The 21,864-nt window shown below is 40.7% G+C and overlaps 1 protein-coding gene across 1 annotated transcript in view; it reads right to left on the bottom strand.

Annotated features, from left to right (window-relative positions):
- Window positions 1-17,761, bottom strand: part of CUL1 (cullin 1) — a 51,904-nt gene extending 34,143 nt beyond the window's left edge. The window contains exons 1-2 of the mRNA XM_030229518.2: window positions 17,638-17,761; window positions 2,706-2,998 (exon numbers count right to left, since the gene is read on the bottom strand). Of these exons, the coding sequence (XP_030085378.1) occupies window positions 2,706-2,845 (140 nt within the window). The 5' untranslated portion in view covers window positions 2,846-2,998; window positions 17,638-17,761. The remainder of the gene's footprint in view (window positions 1-2,705; window positions 2,999-17,637) is intronic.
- Between the last annotated feature and the right edge of the window lie 4,103 nt (window positions 17,762-21,864).

Raw genomic sequence — 21,864 nt, 5'->3', positions numbered from 1 at the left:
CAAAACAACAAACTGCACAAGAAAGAAATATGTGATCATCGGATCTCACAAAAAAAAGCCCCTTGCAGTTAAAAGCACAAATAAATCTAAATTACAAGAAGTACAGGTGAGGAACTCGCTAACCACCACTCAGAAACAAAACTTTTCATTCACCTCTTCAATATTCAGATCTAATAATCACCCTGTTTCTGCTCCCACTAAAATGAAGGGGAAAAAACCCGCCTAAAGCACAGGCTCTAGCCTGTACTCAAGAGACTGAATTTACTATTTCACAAAGAGACCCTCTGAACAAAGAAAACAAGTGCAGGTGTGACAGAGGTCACAACTGTTTGAATTGCATAACTATTCTAATTCTTTTCCAGAGGGACTTGACCAAGACACAACAAAATCTTCTACATCTCAAATCAATTTTGATTGAAAAACTGATAGCAGATACAGGACTGAAGGTAGGTTTGCTTACACACACAGTTACCCTCTTATAAATTAGAAGGATGTAATGAAATCCACTTCAGGAGCAATATCCTGACTAGAAAAAAAAAGGGGGTGGATGGGGAAAGAGAGAAAGGATGAGGAAAGACCAAACTGTCAATTGTCAAGACATTCTTGTAAGTACAGCTGATCTTCAGACCAATTACAGCTGCAACTGAAACTCATCTGCAGCTGTTCTGCTTTCCAAACTAAGCTGGTTGATAAGCAAAGCTTCCTGAAATAAACATCTACCCGACTACAAGACTTGCTGTACACAAAGACTGAGCAAATATACCACAGTTACTGCTTTGAAAGGGGTGTAATCTTTTAAGCACAACTTTTGAACACATGTACTTGGTACAGGATGCAAAATGCATTGCTATATTCATAGGAGACTAAATACCCAGCCTAACCAGTTATCAACCATTCTGAGTTATCGAACTATTATATTATATTAAAGTCCTCAAACTTGGCCAAAAAGTCCAAGCTGACCACTAAAATTACCCCCTAAATTAATTCACTTAAGAAATTAACATAAACAGTCCTTATTTTTGTACCAAGAAATACTCGAAGCAGAAGCAAGGAGGAAATGAGTAACTAATAGACAGCTTTTCCCTTTACAGCTTCATTCTGAGCATCTTTGAGAACATCAGGAGAGGGAAAAAGCCTGTGTTTAACCAATACCATTATAATAATCAGTACTTAGTCTTCAGCTGCCCTGCTTAACAGACCTCATGAACAAGAATATATTTAAGGCACTCCAAAGAAAAAACTCTCTGAGCTTCTACTGCATGTCAAATTTCTATCAGACATTCAATTTTTACAGAGTTGTTTCACTGAGTCAAAACCAACGTAGTACTGCAAGAAATCACTAACTTTAAATCTTAGGAAAAGTACTGACCCTAAACAAATGTTATTTCATCTTCCCGTTGCTACTAAAGAAATACCCTAGAAACGTTCAGAAGGCTGCTCAGGGCTTCTGCCACGACAGCCTGGAGCATGGATTCTGCAGGCACAGATAGAAAAGATTACATGTTGATACTAAGACTACACGTACAGAGAAACTTTTCTACCTCCTTAGAAAGTTCAGGGAACTACAGAATTGACTGGTTTATAGCCTTCAAGCTCCTCTTTCTTTTATAAAAGCTCTGTCCTTTCAAAAAAATTAATACAGACTAAAATTTTATATGCTGCAATTCCAAATCAATGCCAGCAACTATAGACATTAGTTCAGAATAATAACTTCATTAAAAACCCAACTTTGAACTGGGAAGAGAAAAGCAGCAGAACTACTTAATGATACAAAATGTATTCAGTTATCATTCTATCATATGTACAGCAAAGTGTGTAGACCACCACCTTTTTAAGCAGTGCTGACTTTACTGAGCAATATAAGCTTACAAGAGTCAAGGCAGAACAAATGATGCAAAACAAAGGTCATCAAATCCATTTACATGGCACCTTATAGGCGAAATAAAAAATAATTTCCTTTCTAAATCAAGTCCTAAAGTCAAACACTGAAGCTATAATACAACAAGAGACACATTTCTCCTACAAATTAGTTTAAAAAAATCCTTATACACTACCTTATAGAAATAAGTTTCCTACAATCTTCTAAGCAGTACCTCAGTGCATTTGAACAAGGAGGTTAATCCCCTTCCAGCATCTTATAACCACACCCAGAATGTATTTTCCAGAGATGCTGGAAAATAACTCTCCAATGCAAGCTAGAATTAAAGCAAAATCCACTGAAGACATTATCACTCCAGCCGGAAAATTATACAATCAAGTCAAGAGTAAAGTATTACATAGAGAATGACAACTGAAAAATTTCCAGGTAACTGGACATGATTATCAGTAAAACATGAAGCATAATGCCAGAGACTAACAGAAAAAAAAAAGAGGAATTTCAGTTTTCTTTGTGTGCTTTGTGGACTCAAAATTCAACCTATTAATAAAATCTCTTTAAACATGTGCTCTAATAAAGATAACAGTAATCAAACCTGAAATACAGAGGTAGCCTTAATAATTATGGAAGCCAGTTTTCCAGACAACAGAATGTTCCTGCTATTTGCCAGTAATGCTAAATTGAAAAAGCCAATCTTCAAAACAAAACCATGCATTCTTAAAAACCATTAAGTGAAATAGGTATGGAGCAATTTTCTGTCTAAAAAAGTCGAAAGCTATCTCTAATCTACCAGCAGTGAGAGCAGTAGCTATCATAGGCACTAGGATACGTGTAGAGTTCCATGTATCTGGATTTCGCCATACTTTGTCTGGTGTAAACCTGTTGAATTCCAGCTCTTAGGTCATCCCATATCTGGTCAAGACCAATCTGTTTAAGTCCATGCGGGTTCTGACTCCTATTCGATGACATTTTGTATTTCCTGTAAAGTCTTCCAGTGCAGCAGCCTGAGCTCTTGTTATTCCTCCATCAGAATCACAAGTCAAGTAACATTCTAAACTCAGTTGCAGCAACTCAGCAAGATATTCTTTACACACAAAAAGTGATGTTTCCCAGGAGGATAACCTGCAATACGAAAAGAAAATATACACGTTATATGACGGTCTAAATTTATCCACACTAAAGATACAAAATTTATTATTTCATTGAAATATTGTCATTTACACAGATGAGAAATTCATCCTGAGATGTGAAATACCAGAACCAAGGAATATAATTTAACAACTCATCACAAAATGAGACAGTTAGTACCCAGAGTAATCCAAAGGCTGTAGGTACTTAGATCAGTGCAGCTGACAACAAAACTATAATGCTAACAACAAAACACAAGAGTAAAAATCTTTCCAAGCAGCAGACACTATTTACCAGCAAGTGCAAATAGTTCCTTCCCATTCAACAGTAAAACTCCAGTACTTCTGAGCAACTCTGGGTTCTGTGGTAAGCTCATTGTTTAACAAACATCCTTATGGGTAGCGAAATAACCAGAAGATACTACAAATAACTTTTTCTTCAGTTATCAGTAACTCTTCCAAACTTGTACTATTACAGGCAATCTGAAAGGCCAAGGCATTTTGGTAGCAGGGAATTTTTCTATCTGACAAGCATATGCTTACATTAATTTCTTTGCTATGTAGAAGAACACCACTTCCGTCAATGTCATTTTACCAGCAAGAGAACATACAGTCAATAATGGTGGGAAGAAAGAACTACTAATAGGAGTACACAGAATAAATATCAAATGAATGGTGAATGAAACAATCAGAAAGTAATAAAATGCACTACTCCCATGAGTTTTAAGTGCACAAATTTCAGGACATAGTGAAAACATGGTTATGAATTGATCAGCCTCGTGATATTACAATGAAGGAACACATTCACCTGGAAAGGTCCACTGAAAACATCAAGCAGAGAAGATCCATTTTTACACAAGTCCATAAAAACACATTTGCAATTTTAACATGTCTTATCCTCCAAAGCAACAAAATTAAGAACATATCAGAAAATGACAATGTAAAAAATTAGCCCACAAATAAGAGAGTTGTACTAAGGACCAACTCAATCCTACTGGAATCTTCCCATTCATATAGGGAGCCTATAAGAAAGATGGAGAAAGACTTTTCACTACTAACTGTAGTTACAGGAGAAGGGTCAATGGTTTTAAATTAAAAGAGGGTAGATTCAGAGTGGATATAATGAGGAAATTCTTTACTGTGAGACACTGGAACAGACTGCCCAGAAAAGCTGCAGATGCCTGATGCTGGGTGTTTAAGGCCACGCTGAAAGGAGCTTTGAGCAACCTGATCTAATGGATGGTGTCTCAAGACAGGGAGACTAGACTAGATGATTCCTTCCAGCCCAAACCACTCTGTCATTCTGCACTCTAGAGCTCACAGACTGGAATACTCAAACCACAGTGAAACATTAGAGCTTTCCATTTTTCTGCAGACAATACAGCTTTATGATAAATCTGTCATCCAAGGTTCATATGAACCCTTCTGTAATTTCAAGAATAGTATAGGCTGAGACCAAATAAATCCTATTTTTTGTTCTTGGTCTCTGAGCAGCAGAAAATAAAATATATTCTTTCAGGACCTACAGTTAAGTCGTAGGTGCTTTGTCACAGCCACTTCTAGGCTATTCCATGTTCCACTCCAGGCTTTGCAGAGTTTTGAAAATTAAGTATTCTGTTATACACTCCCTGTTTTCCACCCAGTTATCTGAAGTTCTCTTCTGCCTTTTCTCCTGAACCCTAAAAAGACCAGCTGAGATAGTGACATTTTTTCAATTTTTTCAGTCAATGACTGTCTTACTACAGTAACACAGAAATTACCAATCCTCACAGTCCTTTGCTTTCCCATTATCCATACACATTTAAATCTCCAACTCTAAGTAAAACCACCAAGAAGTATTTTTATTATGTGAGTCTCAGCAACAAGTACTGTCTCATTTTAATCTGGCATACAACTGATTATGTAGCTAGTTTTATTTTTTACAGAGGAAACAGTTACTCAGAGCATTGGGTGGAAAACCAAGAATTCAATCAATATATGTCTTAGAAAACACACACCTAAAATTCAACACTGCCATTTTTATTTCTCTAATCACAGCAAGCTAGTTACTAAAGACATACAACAATCATGCATCATAATGCTGAAGTGCGATCTAGATCATACCTTGCTTGTATTTAACTTCTTTAATTGCTGTAAACTGAACCTGCTGCAGTACTACTGACAATGGACCTTCAGGACTGAGCAACAAAAGCCAGGAAGAACAAAGGTCCACGAGTGGCCATTCACCTCCACTGCGGGAAATACTCTGTGCATGTTACACACCCACAGTCTTGGACTGTGATCCTAAATCAGCATTGTAATAAAAGCAAGAAAATTAATTCCATGTCTACAATCCAGGAGAGCAGAAACACTTTGATTTCTTAGAACTGGTACTAAAGAAGACATGGCACTGAATCTGCAACCTCACAAAAACTGCAGTATGCTGCAGTATGAATTAACTGACTGTCACTTGCTTATTAATCTGCCAACAGCAAACAGCCTGGGCTTAGAGTGCATTTCCGTAAAACACATTTTGGTGTACCTAACACAAAATAATTAATTGCTGTATAACAGCTTCAAACAAAAGGCCAACCCCTTGCTAGCTAGCAGAAAGCATAACCAGCAGATGTTGAGTTTCCCCCTCTATGATGATGGAAATACTTAACTCTCCAATTAAACATGTCCTAGTTTTTATGTACCCTAGTGCATCTACAAATACTACCTCTATTCCCAGAATCTTTTCAACTCAAGGTATTCCTCATTCACCCTCCCTTTACCCTAAAGTAAACCTGTATTTAAGTCAGGATGTAGCTATTAAAAACGCTATGAAAAAGAACTAAATTTCTGGATCTTTTTCACATGCAGTCCACTATATAAAAATATTATAAATCATAATTCCACTGCAATTGACACTACCTCACTATCCTTTGGTTGGCATTCAATTTTAATTTTGCAATTAAACAAAATACAGAATGACAGTACCATCTTGCTAACTTCCTAGACTCAAACCATTTACCGTTCATTTTCCAGTTAATTACTACTTAACATTAATCAGAAAATAGAGCAATAGATGAATAATTCTATAAGCCACTATCAATTTCTTCCAGATTTATTAATGTGCAAAAAAAAGGGTAATTATTAATATATTACTTTACAAGAATAAAATTTCAATATGTAAGAATACTTAACTACAAAAGCCTATTTATGAAAAGAACTATTCGTATTAGTGGTTAAACTAAACCATGGTAATAAATTTATAGAAAGAGCAGGAGTAACACAAGGCTTTCTTATTTGGCACATTTGTTATTATACACAAACATATGATACTCTATTTCATGTGAAAAGTACTATTATTTGATTCTCACACAAAAACCCTTTCCTAGGCCAACAATTCTCAAAGGTCAAATCGAGTCCGCAGCAGTTACACTGCATCTCTTCACCCAACATCCCAACTTCTAAAAAGGGGGAGTTCCTAAGGCAGATTTCTCAGTGCCCAGACTGTGCACAACTGCCTGAATTAAAACCTCACCATTAAGTCATGACCTTTAAATCAGTGAGATCTCTCCCTTGCAAAGTGCTTCTGGCAGGACCTTGCACAAGCTGGTCTTGAACTGACCATCACTGCGCTTTCTCCCCCAAACAGATCAGACTTGCTGCTGACCTGCTTCAAGGATAATATCAGTTGCCTGAGTTGCAACATCCACTCTGCAGCTTTGGACCTTCTCAAACCCAAACTTCATTATAGCTTCAGGAGCAGCTATATTTGCATGAGAATTATCACCCCTGCAGTTTCCAGACATTATATGCACAATTTGATGCAGCAGGATGATAGTGTTCAATGCCGGCCAATCTTTCAACCCTACACTCAAGTACTGCAATTAAAACAGTCCAAACAAAAGGAGGTAACCTTTTGCCAAAACTTTAGAACACCCTTGAAGGACTTATAAGAAATGTTACTCCCTCTTTTTCATTACTTGGGGACACACATCATGATAGATAAACATGATATGCAAAGGAACACATTGCACTAGAAAACACTGGGCTTGTTTTTATTGATAATCTAATAATAAAGAGTCTTTTTTAGATATCCCACCTCCTTGGAAAATGATGTGAATGCTGGAAGATGCCTTCAGGAAAATGTGAAAGCTAACCCAGCTTTTATCTAAAAAAAAAATAGACCCCACCAGCTTTTCAGCATCCCAAGCCATCTGCTGGAGCAAATACCCAATTTTTACATCCTAACACAATACAACTTTCAGCTTTACAGCTCCAAGGCCTGTGCATCACTTGTTGTTCTCCCACAACCCCTTATTTCTAAATTACATACTTCAAGATAGTTTACTTCAGTAATTACAGATAGAATTTGAACTTGTCAGCTTCTTGCCCAGTAAGAACTCCAGGTTCAGAGCAAGGTTTCCCAGCTGATGCAAGAGCCCAGATAACACTGTTTTAAAGATGCAGTAAAGAGGCACAACCTCTAGACTTATTTTATCTCTTGTCTAAATTCAAATATGAGGAAAACTTCTTGTGATGTCTAACAGCATGAGTTTCAGTGACCAGAGTTAATCATACTGCACCCAAACCCATTTGGGAAGAGAAACAAGTTTCACTAATAAGCTACAGGGGAACAAATGTCACTAAAAATAAGTTTGAAAACCTTCAGCATTATGAAGTTTCCAAAGTACCTTGCCTTCAGCTGATGTGTTAGCATTACGAGCTCTACACTGTAACACTGCTTAGCTGAACCATGGTCCTACATGCAACATTATACAGCACTAACAGTTCTGTCCAGAATTATTTTAGGCCAGTAAATATAAAGGCTATGAGATAGGCAGACAATTTATGCACTTCACATGACACATTCTTAAAGCAAGACTAGGAACAAGCATAATGTCCTTAGCACTTCACATGCTACAAACATGTAATTAATCAACATCTGGAGAATCTGCCTATAGCAGACATTTTCACTGTGCCCCAGCAAAATGACACAACTATTGCAAAAATTGGTTATTCTAGAAATCAATACCAGAAGAGAAATACTAGATTTTTTTCTCCCTTTTCAATAAAGATATTTAAGAGACAAATTACAAAAATGACAATGTTCAGTTCCTCTGTATTGTTACGAAACACTGAGCTATGTGTAGTGTGAAAAGCTTTAGCTCATCTCATTTTCAATGGAATTAAATTCAGTTCATTATGAAAAAAGGCAGAGATGTATGCATGAACTCCTCCCTTCCAAAAGTTGTCTTTGGGTGGTAAAAAACTCTGTGCAGCAGTTAAAAAAAATGCAGCAGCAAGAGTGTGTAATTTGGCAGTAATTTAAGACCAAGTTGTTAAATTTGGTGTAAATTTTGGCTGGTTAATACTGTACCTCCCTAACGATGACTTCATTTTGGGCTCCAATGTTCTCCCCACGCCCTCTCCTCTGTGTTTTACAGCTCTGATCAATGATATCTAAAGCACTGTAATTAATACACTCCTACATTACTTCATGTGCCAATGATACAGTTGCCAGCTGAACAAATAAAACAAAGCCTGGACGTGTTCTTCACAGCTAGAAAGACTCTAAAATTCAATTTTACATTCAAATTTAAACACAGTATATATAAGTAACTTGGAATTGAAGTTTTCACACTTTTCTTATTTACTTAAATTATCCATTATTGTCTTTACTAAAAGTCTTTTTAACGCATGTGGTTTATCTGTATGCCTGAATACAAGGTTTTTTTAAAATATCAGTAACTATTCATCAGAAAAAAACCAAGAAACTTGGAGTGTGCCATGTTTTCTCTTTGTCTATTCTTTTACCAGGTCTTCAGCATTCTTTATTTCTTCCTTACAGCTTTACCTTTGTCTTCCTTGAACAAACAATCCCAGCAGCTTTTGACAGGTATCTCCCTACAGCTAGTACAAAAAAACCCAACAACCCACACCATACTCCAACATATACATGCTGCCTCATGAACAAAGGCTATATCTAGACTCTTAAAGATATTCTATACAAGCAAACTCTCCCTTTGCAACTCCAGCCAAAGTAAACTCTGGTCAATATTTAGAATCCAACAAACAGTAAGTTTTATGGTTGTTTTCAATTTGGAAAACAGCGCAAGGGGACTACATCCTTAAGTAATACATAGGTAAAATATTTCAAGTTTTGCTTGGCCATCTTCAGAGAGTTCACTTTGCTGTTGAGGAAATAACCCTTATGTAGAAAAGCTTGTAGTTTGCTCCTAAACTAAATGTTCTTTCTAACCTAAGGTCTTGCACATTTCTGTGTCAAAAACAGAACCCTGTAGTACCCTACAGACAGACCCTACAGCATTTTTTAACTGAACCTGCAGTTAATGTGCTTCATAGCTTCTTCAAACACTCAGCTTTTACATCTTGGAAAAAGGAATGCTGCACAATAGGAAAAGAACAAAAAGAATCAAGTCAAGATATGGGTGCACTGAAGAGAAGGGAGAAAGTTTTACAGAAGTGTAGTCGGTTTGTGTGGCAGGTTTTGGTAGTGGCGGGGGGGCTACAGGGGTAACTTCTAGAAGTCAGCTGTAGCTCCCCCCAAGTCCAAGAGAGCCAATGCCACCTGGCTCCAGGATAGATCTGCCACTGGCCAAGACTGTGCCAACCAGAGATGGCAGCAACATCTCTGTAAGTACATATTAAAAAAGAAAATAAATTATTGCACAGATGTAATTGTACTCAGAGAAGAGAGGAATGAAAATGTGTGAGAAACCCCGCACACACCAAGGTCAGTGGAGGACAAGGCACCAGAGCAGAGATTGCCCTGCAGCCTGTGAAGACCATGGTGAAACAGCCATGCCCCTGCAGCCCATGGAGGACCACAGGGATGCACAGACCCACTCGCAGACCACAGGGTGCAAACTTCCACCTGCAGCCCATGGAGGAGACCCATGTCAGAGCAGGATGCCTGAAAGGAGGCTGTGGGCTCATGGGAATCCCATGCTGGAGCAGGCTGTGCCTGAAGGACTGCACCCTGTGGAAAGAGACTCACATCAAAGCAGTTGACGAAGAGCTGCAGCCCATGGGAAGGATTGATGCAAGATAAGCTTATGGAGAACTGTCCCCCATGGGAAGATACCATGTCAGAGCAGGGGAAAGACTCCTCTCCTGGGCAGTGGTAGAAACAGCCTGTGGTGAACGCACCATACCTCAGACCAAGTCTCCCTGTGCTGCTGGTAAGGGGGAGATAGAGCCCGAGAAGGAGGGAGAGGTGAGGAAAAGGTGTTTTAAAAATTAGTTTTACTATTCATTAACTTGCTCTGATTTTGATTAATAATAAATTCAATTAATTTGCCCAAGACCAGTCTGTTTTGCCCATGATAGTAATCAATGAGAGATCTGCTCCTGTCCTTATCTCAACTCATGAGCCTTTCATTGTATTTTTCCTCCTGTCTACTTGAGGGGAATGATGGAGGGGTTTTGGTGGATACCTGGCATGCAACTGGAGTCAAACCACCACAATAAGATAAAGAGCCTTGAATATTCCCACTTTCTCTCTGGCTTAAATCATATATATGATAGAACCTGCATAAACCCAAACAAAACAAACAAGAAAGCAAAAGACTAAACAAAGCCCAATGAAACCCAAATAAACATAAATAATGAAGGACAATGCACATGAAGATGCACTTCTTGATTCAGTCAGAAAAATGCAGAAAAGGCAAATGAGGGAGGACAAGCCATGAAAATTGCTAGATACCCAATGCTGCAAGCAGAAGACAGAGTAATATACCTTGTTTCCTTAGAAAGGGGGAAAAAAAAAACAAACCAAAAAAACACACAAAACCCCCCCCAACCAAACACTGCCGCAAAAAGCCACAAAAACAACACAACAGCAGCAAGGAGTTAAATCCAATGTAATTCAGAAAGAAAAAACACAGAAGGGCTGGAAACACTGAAACACCTTGGGCCAGTTTAGAGACCTTAATGATCCTGCAAGGACAATTCTTACTCATAACTGTTTTCCCAAAAGACCTTACCAGACATCAAAACTTCAACTAAATCCAACTTAATAAGCTAAAACATCATAATACTACTGATCTCCACCAAGAAAACAGTGTTGTCTTACAGCTTGCTTCAGACACAGCACACCCTCCACCAGAACATCCAGGGCAAGCCTCTGAACCCTAACACAAATCCCCCACCACTATAACAACACTCAATGCATCACAACGTACACTTTCACACTGCCCTGGTAAAGAAAAAGGAATTTTCACCTGCAATAATATTTCCACAGACTTTTTCCATGCTCTCGGAAGGCAGCAGCTCTTACCAATAACTTAAAAAAAACCCATTAACATATTGCTAACAAGCAAAAACCAATTCTGGCTGGAATATCTTCCCAACAGCTTGCTAATTTTACAACTTCTTCCCTCTTGTTATTTGTACAAGAGCTCAATTGATCAAGGCAATCCAGTTTGCCACTTCAATTTATAAATAAAGATGACGGTCACACTGATTAATCTTGCAAACAGTCTGATATTTTCAGATATTTGAATGTACTACAAGAGTACAGCTTAAATTCTGAAGAGTTTCCTCACATAATCACCTTCATACTAATGTTTCATTCTGAAGTGACAAATAATGGATAAATCAAGGACTGTTGCAGTTACTTACATTAATTTCCTGTGTGCGACAAAATCAGAACCTGTGAAAACACTCCCTCTTTATTTTCTTATTTTCCTTTTAAATTGTGTTTACATTAAGTGCATGGATATAGGTGCTAGTGATCTTGATTCCCACTGTGGTGTAATGCTGCAAACACTGTTGGCAATGAACAGCACCTCCCATACATTTCATTCCAGATGCCCATTAAATACAGTCAGCCCAAAAAAGAATGACAACTTTCTCATTAAAATCTAGAAAGGGATTTGTATGTAATTCTTCTGGTTCAACTACAAAGTCTGAATTCTAGCAGCCTTAACTTACAGTAAGGCTGTAAGTTAAAGTTAACAAAAAGTTAGTTCTGCTTAAATGTAGTATCATTTCAGCAAATTATTAACCAGTTTTGATCTCTAATGACTGCAACAGACACCCTTGGTATAGAAGTGAAACAATTTAACTTAATTTTGTAAAAGTTAAAATTGCAACACATCCCTAACACCCACATTTAAATCCTCCTTCTTTTTGATTAAGATTGCACCATTAAGTTTTAAAGCTAAGCCTGCATTAGAATCTAACAAAATCAGTTTAACTAATTAAAGATATAAACTTTGATTTTAGACAACTTCTGTTAGCGACAGCATCCTAGCATAGGCACACTTTCAGAAACAACAAAACTTCTTCAAAGTTATCTCTGAAAAAAAGAGTAAGAGAACAGTCTGTTTTCTTAAAAAAAAGCAAACATTCTAAAAAAGCATTTTCAATTGTACAGTGAAAAGTTTATCCTTTGCCTACCCAGAAGCAAGCAGAGCATTTGCCCATGAAATTATTACCATGAAAAGCAAGATGAAAAGACTAACAGCTAACAAATGATGAACTATTTCCTAAAATTCTCTTTTTTCCCCTAATTCAGTCCACTGAACTTTAGATAAAACTTCCAAGTGACAGTTTCCACTGCCTGTGAGATTAGAGGAGCTTTAGAAATTTACATATGAAATTAAGTTTAAATTACAGAGCAAAACAGGGTGAACTAAGGTCACTTCACCAGCCTTAGCTCTGAACTCTAATCCACATTAAGGTATTGTCCAACCTGAAACACAGAGGAACAAAAAGCCAAGTTACATCAAATGCATATTAAAAATACAAGAAGTTTCTGATTTCAGTTATGGCTGAAATTGCCTTACTTATAACCCAAATTTTTGTAGCTAGCTCCCTGCTTCAAATTTTAAAAATTCACGTTTTTTCTACCGTGTATGTTAATGAATCAAATACATCTGAGTCCCAGTAGCAAAGCCACCAGTCTCCAATAATATAGGAGAAGATGTGCATGTCTTCAAAAGATAAGTACATTACCAGAGCAGAGTGAAGAGCTCCCTGCATTGCAGAAACTTTCCATCACCATGATCCTCACCATGTTACAAGAAAAGTAGATAATATAAATTTTTTCCTGTAAATTTTGGAAGAACATCACATTGAAGTTAGACTGTTTATTCAAGAACTATAAAACGGTTTGGGTTGAAAGGCACCTTTAAACATCGCCTAGTAACCAACCCTCTGCCACAGACAAACATCTTGCACTAGATCAGGATGCTCAAAGCCCCATCCAACCTGGCCTTGAACACTGCTAGAAAATGGGGTATCCACAACTTCTCTAGTTAACCTGTTCCAATGCCTCACCACCCACCAAAGTAAAGAATTCCTTCCTTATAACCAATTTAAATCTACCCTCTTTCCATTTAAAACTTATGTCCTTTGTCCTGCCACTACAGGCCTCTGTAAAAAGTCTCTCCCCATCTTTCTCCCCCTTCTTTACACACTGAATGAAAGCCTCAATAAGTTCACCCTGGAACCTTCTCTTCTCCAGGATGAACAACCCCAACTCTCTCAGCTATAGGAGAGGTTTTCCATCACTCTGATCACTTCTGTGGACCGCCCTGGATCTGCTCCAATAACTGCATGTCTTTCTTGCACTGGATGCCACAGAGCTGGATGCAGTGCTTCAGGTAAGGGTCACCAGCGAACAGAAGAGAGAGTGAGAATCACCTGCTTCTTTTTACAAGTTCACGATACTACTGGCAAAGAAAGTAGTGAAATTTTGGAGAAAGAGATACCAACTCTGTCAAAAATTTACACATGATTCTACACCCATTCACTGAAGTGCAAAATGAAATTACTATTTTCCTATTTTCACAGTAGCCTTCATTCCTTTTTCTAAGGTTCACAGATATAGGAGTTGAAAAACACTACATTAAATAAAGTGGAACGTAATCAATGTTTGGTTTAGTTAAAAAAATACGTATTTGATTTTGACTTGAATCATTTACAAGAAGAGGTAAGGCAGCAACAGGAAGAGATTCTCTCTTGTGACACCAGAGGTTCTGTGGGCAAAGAGAAAACTGACAGAGAACCACCCACTGGGACACTGATTATTTCCCAAAGCAGTGCTCTTTCATGAAGCTGGGATAAGGCAAGGAGTGTTTAAACCTGTGGTTACATTAAAGGCTACAAGTTACAGCACTATAGCAGGGCATATCAGCTCAGAGCAATTTCATTACCAAGTCATTTAGTCATGTCTGTAACAGGTCTGGACTGCAGCACTGTAGAAACATGAACAGCCAATCTGTTCTTGTTCTAGTAGTTCTTCTACTGAAAAACCTACAACTCTTACAATAAAACAGTAAGTTATTCATGTAGACAAGCTCAACATGTCTCCAATTTCTCCAATAATTATATTTTCTTACTGAAAATTCTCCTTTATCAAGCAAGGGAAACTCTGTGGTCTCCATAACAAACCAAAAAAACAGCTGTTTAAGTTTGCATACTGAATACATTATAATTTGTAACCAGACCTCTAAATGTTGGTTCCATCAACCACTTCTTATATGGAGATAAGCTTGAAAAATACAGTTAACTAAAATTTTCCTATTAGTGTACTCTTACCTAAAAAACATGCTAGCACCTAAGTATTCTATTTAAAATGAGATCATTCATTCCTAAAGCACATGCAGAACTTCCAAGGCCAAGTTTTTCATACTCTTCTTTCTTCCAGGTCTGTGCAGCAGGAAGACTGCACCAAGCTGCAGGCTGCTATGACTGCCTGTGCACATCCTCCTGATATCCCATCCAAGTGGGACATCTGCCCTGTTTTCCTTCTGATGCACAGAGACAGACCCTGTTGGACAGCACAGGAAGTACAACAGCAGAGTTGGTAACACACTGACCTCTTACTAGGAAATTCCTCACTTCATGCTCATAATACAAATTTTTGAAGCGCAAGTGCAGCATCTTTAAAGCTGTTTAATTCACTAGAACTTTGTGGGGTTTTTGATTAATTAAAAGAAAAAGCAAACTTCAGTGGCAAGAGAAAAGATTCCAGGTATTTCCAATCCATGCAACCACTGGCACCTGGGATATGACTCATCATTAAGTTAGGCCCTACTGAAATAATATTAACTACACAAAACTAGGCACTATCCAAGAATCACAACAGATGAAAAGCAGTACTCTGAGATGTTAACACAAAGTTGTAGGATAACACTTCCTAAGCTGAGTATCTGAGAACATTCTCTAAGGACTCAGTATTGTTTTCATAATAATACATCTAAAATCCAAGAGCTTGCACCAAGACTACAAATAAGCTAAATCAAAAAAGAGGCACCCCCAAAGCAGTATCCAAATAAGGGTGTGCATCCATTTATTTTAAATGAATTTAGGTTATTTAATTTAAAGCAATGAGATTTTCTCATGCTGATGGTTTGAGCAACAGGCCCAAGTTTTAAGGTCAGTTCAAACCAGTGTACAAAGGAGCAAGGTGGAAGAAGGATCATTTTGCTATACCACCACCACCATTTTATCAGCCAAACATATGTGCTTAATTTAGGTGCCCAAATGAAGACTGTTTTCTATGTGATCCCTGGATAAGCAATGGAAAGTTTCCTCCAGAGACGCTGTTAACGCAAGACACTGAACTGGGATTCTAGAGCCAGGTGTACAAATTAATCCCGATGTCAAATGTGCTCACCATGCCTCCATGGGGCAAGTGTGCCCAGTGCTTAAACTGCACCTCAAACATGTAGTCATGAGTTGACTGTGAAATGTAACCAATCTTAAGAACCAAAGCAACTAAGACAGACACAAAATAAGAAGTTGGACAACAAATACTGAAAATGAGAAGCTACAGAGCAGATGGAAAAGACTTCTTTCTGGTCACCATCAGAAACACCAAGTGCTGATGCCACACAGACACGAAATCATCAACACACAACATTACAGCAGTTCATTGTGAGTAAAAACTATGTACTGTGGAACCTGCATAGCATCTTGCTACTTCCCCAAAGAGGAGGCATCCCAAATACACTCCATTTCAACTAATTCACAACATGGTATTACAAACATTATTTAGCCTAATTCAAGCTATGTAGCCACCTGGTATTTCTGGTCCTCATGGACTATTCCTCCCAGTCCTGCCAAAAGGATTTCTAATAGAGAATTTTTTCTCCCTAAGTAGCATCAGGGCCTGTGTCTGTATTTGGGCTGAGGTACATGATTATATACGAACACATATACCAAAGGAAAAGTTGCTGAAGAAGTCAGTAAAAAATCAAAACAAAATAAGGTAAAACAAGTAATTAATCTCTGCCCTTTCAGTGTTTATGCCAGTTGAAACCAGAACACAAGTATTCAGATAACCTAGGGTAAAATTCCTTTCTTCTCAAAGGCATAGCTAGAGGATTTAAATACAAAGTGGTGGAGACAGCATATGAATCTACAGAGGAAAGGAGTATGTGCAAAGAAAAGAGTATGGGGTGAGATCACAAGGAAGGTTTTAATGACAGGAAAGTAAGATCAGAAGGGCAAAAAAACATGAAGAAGGAAATGGTTACTGGGCAGAAGAAAACTGGAAGGGGAAAGGTAACAGAGGGGTAATGACAGTGCTGGAACATAACTTCAAAAGGAAATAAGAAGCATGGGGAAAGGATCCCAATGAGGACACACTTAGCTTGCATTGGCAAAGTTACTGGGAAACAAACGAGCTGGTTATTTGAAACAAAATATGCAAGACTAGTCATCTGGATAGAGACAATAAGTACACAAACAGACAAACAAAAGGTTACGGGGGGCACCTTCTCTGGTAAGGCCACAACAGTAGGTGGCAACAAGGGGAAGCCTGGCGCACACTCCCTGAGAGCAAGAGAAACCTACAGAAGTTGACCGAGATGAACTGTGACAAAAATCCGCCAGCCACAATGGTACCGAGAGCACTAGGGAATTTCTCTAGGTACAACCAAAAAGCTCCTAGACAGACCTGAGTATCACTAGGGCTGTGGGGATTGCTGGGATGAACAGGGTGAAAGGAAGCAGCACAGGAAAGGACAGGGAGGACAGAGAGCAGGTGAACTCCCCAGAACAGTACCCGGTGAGGTTACGGACAAAAGCTCACAGGGAAAAAAGAGGGCAGAGGCGTGGGAGGAGCAGGGCCTGGGATGGCTGGGGTGGGCAGTCCCGGGGCCGAGGGGGGCACAGCGAGGGCCACGGGAGGACGGGCCCGAGGTCTGAGAGCCGCCGGGGCGGGACGGAAAGGCTGGGGCAGCCACCGAGGCGCCCTGGCCATGCGGGGGCCGCGGTCACGGCGGAAGGACGGGGACGAGGGGAGGGAGCGGGCAGCCCCCCGGCAGCCGGGCAGACCCTGCGGGGCCGGGCAGCCAGCGGGGCGCTCCCGCACCCCGACGGGGGCGAAGCGTTCTGAGTGCGCAGCTCGCGGCCTCCCCGCTCCGGCCCGGCCCGCGGCTCCGGGGCCGGATCCACGAGCGGGCCGGGCAGGCACCACCGCCACCCCCGCGCTCCGGGGCCGGGAGCGCGCCCGGGAGAAGAAAGGCGGGCGGGCGGGCGGGCCGGGCCCGACCGCCCCTTCCCCCGTTCCCCGCGGCGTGACTCAGTGCCGGGCCCCGCGCCGCCGCCTGCGCGTCCTGCCGGGCAGGGCCAGGCTGGGCCAGGCCTCGCTGCGACACAACGCCGCGGCCTCCCTCCACTCACCAGCATCGCGCGTCCCGCAGAGTCAGGGCCACGTCCGCCCGCCCCTTCCGCCTCCGCCGGGCCCGGATCCGCCGCCGCCGCCGCCGCCTCCCCCCGGCGCGGCCCGGGGATCGCGGAGGCGCCGCCCCTCGCAGCCGCCCCGCCCCGGATCACGGCGGGCGGGGAACCGGGGCTGCGGCTGCCCGCGCCGGCAGGGCCCGGTGGGGCTGGGCCTCGGCCTCGGCCTCGGCCTCGGCCTTCGGCGGAGCCTGCCCGCCCGCCCGCATGAGCTGCTCGGCGGGAGAGGCCGGCCGACCGCCATCTCCTTGGCTGCCAGGCCCTGCCCTGCCCGAGGGGTCGTTGCTCCGACCCCTCCCCAAGTTAGTCCATTGCCAGAAGAGCTGAAGGATGACCTGAAAGACTTGGAAGTGATGGTCGGTGAAAAACTCAACGTGAGCCGGCAAGTGTGCGCTCGCAAGCCAAAAAGCCATTCGAGCTTGGGCTGCATCAAAAGCAGCATTGGGCCAGCAGGGCGAGGGAGGTAATTCTGCCCCTCTACTCTTCTCTGGTGAGACCCCCGCTGGAGTGCGGTGTACAATTCTGGTGTCCCCAGCATAAAAAGGACATGCAGCTCTGGGAACCAGCCAAAAGGAGGCCTCGAAGCTGATAAAAGGACTGGAACACCTCCCCCATGAACCCAGGCTGAGAAAGCTGCGGCTGTTCAGCCTAGAGAAGGTTGTGTGGAGATCTCAGCAACCTTCCAGTATCTGAAGAATCCTAGAGGGAAGATGGAGAGGGGCTCTTTGTCAGGAACTGTAGTGATAAGACACAGATTAATAGGTACAAATTCAACAAGGGGAATTTTAAGTTAGGTACTTGGAAGAAGTTCAGAGAGGGTGTCAGGTGCTGTAACAAGGGAGTAAGTTGTCCAGGGAGGTTGTGGATGCCCCAGCCCTGGCAGTGTTTAAGGCCAGGGAAGTGTCCCTGCACATGGCAGGGGGTGTTGGGACTAGACAATACTTAAGATCCATTCCAAACCCTTAACATTCTTTGATTCCATCTGCTTCAGGATGGCATCATTAGACATGATAAGACTTTCCTCCATCCATAGCTAAGCAGCTGCTTCTGTATTTATGAGAAATGCAGGTTTCGAAAGTGTCCTGGATGTGGTGAATGGCACCACACCAAGTCTGGGAGCCTGAATGGATGGTACAGCTGTGAGTTAACAGTGTGTCTTTGTCAAGTGAGTGTCAAACCAAACTGTGAAGCTCCTCTGAGTTATTCACATCAGGAATCGTTGCCTCTAAATCCATGAACATTGCCTTGAAAACTTTAATCAAAGTGTAGCTTTTGTAAGAGCATAGAAATCTTTCTGTAATTGTGAGTTTCAGAATAGTAAGAAGACAACTTGGAAACAACAGTGCAGAGAGAAGAGGGTAGAAATTGAAAGAAAGGAAACTACATTGTTCAGCTGTGAGCTGCTTGGAAGATGTGTGATGTTATTTGGTCTGACTTACTGAGGAATACGGAGTTACATGAACCTGTTTGGAATCTGCAAACAAATTAAAGCAGAACTACCTACTGTAGATAACTTTAATGTATGATAATAAACCATAAACCTCCTTGCAAATTTGCATCACTCATATGTGGATTGGTTGTGGAGCAGTTATTTTTTCTTTCTAAGAGTATGATGATACAAAATCATACCAAAATTAGGACAGGTTTCAGAAAAGTAGTATTTTGGAGTCACTTCTGTCTTATTTATTCCTGAAGACTGAAATTATATTGCTGGAGCAGTGTTGTGAAGAAAAAACCCCAAAGTTTGTAAAAGATTTTATAAAAAGTACTTATCCTTTATACTAGTATCAAGAGTTAAACCTGTGAAATTCAGTAGCTTCATGGGAAAGGAAAGAGAAATGGGGAAGCAATAGGAAGAAACAGAAGATTTATTTTCTTTGCAAAATGCTTCACTTGCATTCCGGTTCTACCAGCTGTTCACCTTTTCTGAAAATTTGCCTTCTGAAAGCTAATGGTCCTTAGTCATGTTGGTGCTGGAAAAATTATTTCCCTGTATAATAATGCCTTGCCATGGCCCAGCCTACTGAAGTGGACATGAGCAAAGTCAGTGACAAAGCTCTTCCAATGAGACAGTGCTGACTAAGGAGCACTGTCTGAGAAACTGGTTTAATGTGTAGCAGGGACACTGTCTCAGTCAGCTGGGTGGCATCACGACGCTTATATTTTGCTTATGTAGGTGTACTTTCCAAATACCATACCTGGGCATGACTAAATTTCTGGTTTGCTGACATAGGTGAGTTGTAGCAGAGGGCAGTTTGTGTGGGTCGGCATCAGCATGGCTAGTTCTGCATGGTGTGTTCAACACTGGGACAGTGAGGGCAAACAAAATAGTCTCTGTGGGACAGGAACCAAATCCAAAGGAGGGTGGATCATGAAAAATAAGGACTGATTTTTCAGACTTCTAAAGTTAGGTTTTGGTGCTGTATGTTACAGCAATTGTCTTTGCAAGAGGTAAAGACATCGTTTTAAAGCCTAAAACAAGGAGACAATAGAGCTATAGATAGCAAGAAAACTGAAAGAGAAATGACAGGAAGGGAACAAACTAAGGGGAGAAGGAAGACCTGAATTGGCACCATCTTGCACTAAACTGTATTTTTTTTTTAGCTTTTTTGATTAACTGCGGTACAAGCCTGAGTTTTGACAGTTTGAAGTATTGAAATTTGTTTATCTTTTTCCCCAAGGCTGCATTATGATTTGTGCTCACTTTATAGAGAGAGGCAAGGCACAGTTCTCTGATTTTATTCATGGTAGTGGTAGCTGAGTTGACACTCTGAAAAGGTATGCCATAAAAAAAGCCTCACTAGACAATTCAGACATGGTGTGTAACCTGGCTCCTTCATACATCCATTGAAAGAATTCTAACAGCAGGGTAAGTGATCACAGAGAGAAAAGGGAACTGAATGCAGGGAGTTGAATGCCAAGGTACCTGTTACCAAATTACTCATAGCAGGATGACTTATGCATTTTAAATTGTCCAATGGAATTTATGTACTTTGCGTGAAAGGAGAGAAGCCTGCCCTAGAGACTGAGGCAGCCAGATTTTCAGACAGACTTCATGAGAGAAATCCAGTCTTTTTTTTTAATAAAATGAATTTGTGGTGCTGCTGAGAGGGGCCTGTTTTCAAAACAACTTGCAGGTCTCACACTTGTTGCATCAGCAATGAATCAGCATACACTAAGCAAGAAAATTATCATGACAATGTTTGTCAGTTTAAGTAGGTAGCTCCCTCAGCAAAGAAGAAAAGCCTGAGTCATTCAAAGACACAGAATTGCAGCCCCTGCTAGTTTATTACTACTGTCAGGAGTCTGGGCTGGTTTGGAGGGATATTTTCCCTTCTACCATGTACAGTGATGGTCTGAAAACAGTAATTAATTATATCACCCCCTCCATACAGCCTGGAGGACGGGCTTGGTATAGGGAGAGTAGATGACAACCAGATTTGTTAAAGGTTGCATGGCTGTATTGAACATCTCTTGCTTTTTCTGACAGATCTGTTTTCCTTGGTGTTTTGGTAAAGAATGTTTGGCTAAGCTCCTAAGTGGTGGTTCCCCGTTTAAATGCTTTATTCCTGATTTTCAGTTGGGCCCAGTGTGCTCCCTAGCTCTGAGAGCCTCTGTTTTTGACCTAGTGAGAGGCTGCAGGCATGTTTTTCCTCTTACTGTTTCTTGGGATGGTTGCAAGCTAAGATACAGGAAATAAAAAACAACATTTTTGAGAAAGGGATATATAGTTCTGTACAGTATGTGAGCATACTACCAATTTCTTCAGCTTTTTTGTTGAGTAGAAAATTTGAGTTTCAGGATTTTCCATGATTGCTTGTAAATCAGTCTTGGGCTCAGTCTGTCATGCACATTTGTATAGAGTAACTGAGAAGCTATATCTTCTGTGCTTCCAAATTCAAAGGTGCCCAAAAGAATCTGTGAATTACAGATGATATTCCACTGCTCTGCTGCTTCTTGTGCTGTGAACAAGGTGGGAAGGTGGAAAACATTTTGCAGAGATCAAATTGTTCTTCACAAAGGCCAATCCCTGCATGTGTCAGACAGGTAGTGCCAGGCTTCTATACTGACTAGAAAGGCAGCCAAGGAGCATTCACAAACATGGTTACCTTTGGTTAATCTGCTCCTTTTATAGTCACAGGTCAATGTTTTTATTGTCAAGCAATGTTT

This window comes from Serinus canaria, chromosome 2, assembly GCF_022539315.1.
Source record: "Serinus canaria isolate serCan28SL12 chromosome 2, serCan2020, whole genome shotgun sequence".
Taxonomy (NCBI): Eukaryota; Metazoa; Chordata; class Aves; order Passeriformes; family Fringillidae; genus Serinus; species Serinus canaria.
Note: the sequence above shows the minus strand (reverse complement) of the source record. Positions and strands in the feature narration are given on the sequence as shown.